The sequence below is a fragment of the Heliconius melpomene genome, chromosome 17 (assembly GCF_056956725.1).
Source record: "Heliconius melpomene rosina isolate 202511_hmr_F chromosome 17, ASM5695672v1, whole genome shotgun sequence".
NCBI lineage: Eukaryota > Metazoa > Arthropoda > Insecta > Lepidoptera > Nymphalidae > Heliconius > Heliconius melpomene.
This window is the reverse complement of record NC_140405.1, coordinates 790625-796108: the sequence shown is the minus strand read 5'-3', so window position 1 is coordinate 796108 and position 5484 is coordinate 790625. Positions and strand designations below refer to the sequence as shown.

Genomic DNA, 5484 nt, shown 5'->3' with positions numbered 1-5484 from the left:
TGAATTTACAAAGTAGTGTCAACATTTGTAATAATTTTTGCCATTCACAAGCAAGTCTGGCAAGTGACAGGCTTTAGTGGCTCAGTTTACGCACCGCTGCTCGCCCCCTATGGTACCGAACTACGAATGTACCGGAATATTTGCTCAAATATGATTTAAATTGTAAGTTTTAGTACTTATTATGATATTATATTGATTAAAAGAAACTTTCATTTTGCAGATTACGAAAGGACGTAAGAATAAATACGAACCACGACCTCTCAAGTAATAGAAATTAAACCTAATAAAATTAATTATACCTAATTGTTTTTCAGTGATCTTTTTAATATTGATTGATACAATATAGCCAAATCCATTTATAATTATTTTTTTCGTCGAAAAATATAATTATGTCATATTATTTTAAATTCCTAATTAAAAAAATATGAAAATTAGATTTACGTCATATACGCTTACGACATATAGCAGATTAGGTAGGCGGAACCTAAATTTCTGACTCTCAGTTCTTTATTTTTTAGCCATATTTGGAGACGTCGCGTGAAAATGAAAATTATCAATTTCCCAACGGGAATCAAACCCACAACCACCGTGCTTACAATCAGACTCTGTGGCGCTGCGCCACGATGGCCTCGGCTAAACAATATTCATATATATATAAAATAACAATATAATAAAAAGCTCAATATTACTAAATAAAAGCTTTTAAAGTCCAATAACAGTAAACAAAAGTGTTGAATCCACGTTTGCATATACCGTACCAGCTAGCTGCAGGCCTGCACCCACCGTGCTCCGTTCACAATGATATCTACACGCATGGATGAGGACGCTCCAATTGTGCAGCAGTATGTCGATATTTAGTGTAGGTTTAGCTATTCGTTTTTTTTTTATTTGATAAGTTTATAAAGTAATGTGGCTTTTTAGAGTGACATTGAGTTTTGAAATGTGTAATTTTATTGTTACTGAGCATGCACGGACAAAACTACTGAAACAAAATTGAAATTTTGCTTGAACGAAAAAATCTTTTTTACTATTTTATGTCTCAAAGTCTGTAAAAGAAATTGTGGGGGACGATTAGTCGTGTATATTGAAAGGTAGTGACAAAGTAGGGATAAATCACTAGGGTCTCCACATTTCGCTTATAGTGAAGTTGAAAATTTATGCTCAACAAACGAAAAATCTTTTACAAAAGTAAATGTTTTTATAGATAAATGTATAAAACATTAAGACAATTGTGTTACATCTGACTAGCCGATATGGTCGACGAATATAATATAATACATATTCGTACATTCCATAATATTAATTGATAAGTTCCTGACCGATTTCGGCCACAGCGACTGACATCTGGCTAACAAGAGCTTCGTTGATGAGCTCTAATGTGACTGACATAACCGACTTTATTAGAAAAAGTTCGGCCACGTTCACTACATGTCAGCACACCCCCCAAATAATTATAATCAATAGCCTCAGGTACCCGGGCCTTAAGCTCGTCGCGTCTAAGATTGAGCTCATGTCGTCGTTTTATTTCAAACTCCGACACCTTAGTGCTAAGGATGCGTCTCCATTTAAGCCGATCAGCAGCAATTGTCTCCCATTGGGATGGATGGAAACCGCAACTCTTCATATGGCGCTTCAGCACATCCTTGTACCGCAATAATTGGCCGCCATGTTTCCGCTTGCCTACCTGCAGTTCGGAATAAAAGATTCGTTTTGCCATTCTTAGTTCCGTCATCCGGAAGATATGACCAGCCCAACGCAACTGTCTTCGCATCAAGAAGGCTTCCATTCCGTCGATCTTCGCACGTTGTAGAACTTCTGTATTACGAACGCGGTCCCACCAACGGATATTCATAATATCGCGTAAACACTTGAGATATTAATTAGCAACATGATTAAGCAAGAATATTATTATTTAGTCCGTCAAGGCGCAATGAAACATTTTCTGGCTATAAGGTCTCAGGCTGTGAGTTCTAGTCGAATTCGAGGATATACCGAGAGGAAATCAAATTAAAAATTACCACTATGCCCCAAAATCCGAAAGAAACTGGAAAGTTAAAACTCTCTCAGCCTACTCTGCTATAATATACGGCAAAAAGAGTAAATAGCACAAGATTATTATAATTTTCGAAAATAAAAATAGTTTTAATATATTATAGTTCATATAATAAAATAAATTTTAACAAGCGCAACACAGGTAACGTACGATTTTCCAATAGATAGTTTTTGGGTTGCATTGATACGCTCGCATGAAACAGCGACCGCGGCGAATGAAATCGCCGAGCAAGTATCAATTTTGTGGTATATTCCGATCAATTGTTGTAATGTCCAAAATCAATGACTCTATCTAGAGCTGTCATTTGTAGATATGAAATGACCGAAATTTATATATATTATTCAAATGCATTTTTTTAAAAAAATGAATGGCTCAGTTTTAAATGATGCTTAGGCTTAATATAATTCACTTTTATGAGCAATATTTCGAGAAATTATGAATTCATTAGATCCTCGTTTTAACCTGACTATCCCGCATGCGGCGGGGTAGGTAGAGAGATTCTAGTATTAAAACATTCCGTACTCCATGCACTAACCAATTTTCCCGACACTGCATGTCGAGAGATGAAGTTCAAGGCCACGAGTCGCCTAAACGGAATTCAAAGTCAGACACTGCCACTGCACCTCAACGATCTCTCAAAACGTCTCGATGACAATATACGTAAAATTTAAAACAGTTTTTTTTCTTCACATTATATTTAAAAGATATATAAAAAGTAAAATACGTGGTTATTTCAATAACTCCCTCGATTATTATAAATTTTCTCATATATGAGTATTCCGCTTTTATGAAAAATTAATTTTCCGTTGCACATCTCCAGCGTATACACTACACGGCTAACAATGATATGAATACGAGCGAGAAGAATACCATTTATGTGTCAATACTGATATGGATGTGTCGTTTTAAGTAGAAATACTTGACACAATGTCGAACGTAATACATAGGTAGTATAATATACGAATGGTGCTAGTTTCTTTAATAAATATGTTATTAAAAATTGAGGCCAGTCTAGACGTAGAGGCACAAGCCTGCGACTGTAGACGTCACGATTGTGGGCTCCATCCCCAATCAAGGAAATGAATAGTATTTAATATAAATATATTAAATAAAATTTAATAAAAGTGAAAACTTAGCTTTTGTTCACAATAATAGTAATAACAAAATTTTCACTCTAAACCCAAAAACCACCATATTTTTTTATTTCTAAACTACTTATTCAAAGTTCCCAGGTCAAGTGGTATTTATTTGATTGATGTTTTTATAGGCGGTTGTTTTTTATGAAAGTGACTTTCAGCCCACTGCCTAGCTTTGCAGATTCAGAAGTGGGTCACGGCGAAGCGGAGTTAGACAACTTCTATTTTTACAAACTTTTTATTATGAATTATGTCAGCCGACGTGCTTTCTGTTTATTTTTTATATGTGTAACCCATTTATACTAATATTATGAAGCTGAGCTTGTTTGGTTGAACGGCTTATCTCAGAAACTACTGGGTTAAATTGATTTCATTTTGGATAGTCGTCGGGATCGTCAAAGCCTGTGACTGTAAATGCGACAGGTTGCTTGTTGAGTAGTGAAATCCAACGCCGTGCTTTATCTTTACATTTAATTAAAATAAATTAAAATTAAATAAATAAAATTCTCCCCTCGGGCAGATTAGGGGAAAGGCAAAGCTCAATAATATAGTATTCTATTCGTTTGATAGTGTATTATTACATAATAGTATATGATTAGAAAATTAAATAATAAATTATGTTCGATGTTCCCGAGTGATCCACACCGAGCGGCTCGTTTGTCCAATAAAGAGACTCCCGCGCATAGTTTATTCATAGTGTAGCCATAATTTTTTACTTAAACAAACTTGTGATACTTCAGTGAGACAGGCGTGAAAAGGCAATTTTGGCAAACCTAGGAAAGGTGCGTTAGGTACTTCTTGTTATTTTAACTTTACGCTGTGTCCTTCACATCTGGGTTGGCAGAAGAATCTAGTGCTAAGACTCTCCATTCCTCAATTCCAACTCTATTGTAATTACATGTCAAGTGGTGGAAACTCAACACTACCTCTACATTCTTCCTGGTTTTTTACAAGAGATGCAGATTTTTATTTTATTTTATAGCAATATTATCGACGAATGTTCCCAGAACCTATTCGCATTTTTTCGCTAAATCGTTACTGTCCAAATGGATATTTGCTCCTGTCAAAATAAAATAATAAAAAAAAATCTAACCCATCCTAACTCTAAAAACGTCATTCAAAATAAAATTTCAAAAAGCATTTTAGGATTCTAGACAGAAAAACATTGTAGGATCACGTATTTAAATATATTTCGTATTGTTCCCATATGTACACATACCTATATATACATTAGGTGCGCTATTTATATTATGTTTGCCACAAACTGTCAAAATAAATAAAGCCGCTCTGATCACAGCCGGATTGTTGCCCAATAAATAGGTATTTATACAAATAACGAAATACATCTCGCTGCAGGGGTATTCCGTGTGTGCTATATTGTACAATTTAATGATTGAGTATAAAATGATCTTATAATAGTAAAAAAATAGTCAAGTGCGAGTCGGACTATTCACCAAGCAACGAGCGACAACTGACTGTTTAGTCTTAGAATTATGTTATAGCTAACTTAAATAATCTATTCATAATTTGTAGCCTATGTGTTATTCTGCGATTGAAGAATATCGTCCAAACCGAAGAGGCTGATATACAAGAGCATCATTCGACCGGTTCTTTTACACGGCACCCAATGCTGGCCAGCACTATCTCGGCACACTAAGTAGCTTCAAATCACGAAAAGAAAGAAATAGACCGCATACGTAACACATTGAGTTGAAATAGTCTTGGAGTCCGCGACGTAGCGGGTAAGCTCCAAGTGCGTCGTCTGAGGTGGCCATGTTACGGGCCAGCCTGGGAACTATGTCAGATGCAAATGCTTTACTATATCAGTGGAGTGAGACCCCCCGAACGCCCAAGGAAGCCCTGGTTGGATGTCATGATACACGATATGAGAGCCAATGTGCCGTGCAAAGTGAAGTGGGTTGAGTAGGAAAGCAGACTGGCAGGACTAATGCCAGGAGAAAGAAATATTATTCTAGAAGCGTGGCGTTAAGTTCCGTCACGTAATACGCATCACTTTGTTTTTTTCTGAAATGTCTCGAAAATTATGCAGATAATGGGAAACGAAATGTCTTAACACTATGTTCTTTTCGCTATTACTTTATGGAGCTATAAAATAATGGCTTTACAACAGCACACAGGGTGTAGGTACTTAATAACACTAAATACTCACAAAATAACTACTTAATAAAAATTAAACACTATTAATATCAGAAAGTTGGAGCAATCCATACAAATTTGCAATTTGCACAACCCAAAAAGCTACTTTCATATCAAAATTTATATTCTACACAATAA

General features: G+C 35.6%; 1 protein-coding gene across 1 annotated transcript; it reads right to left on the bottom strand.

Moving 5' to 3' along the window:
- Positions 1–1348: 1348 nt before the first annotated feature.
- Positions 1349–1852, bottom strand: LOC146529779 (uncharacterized). The gene has a single exon (XM_085200691.1). The coding sequence runs from the start codon at positions 1850–1852 to the stop codon at positions 1349–1351; it is 504 nt and encodes a 167-aa protein (XP_085056817.1).
- Positions 1853–5484: the final 3632 nt, after the last annotated feature.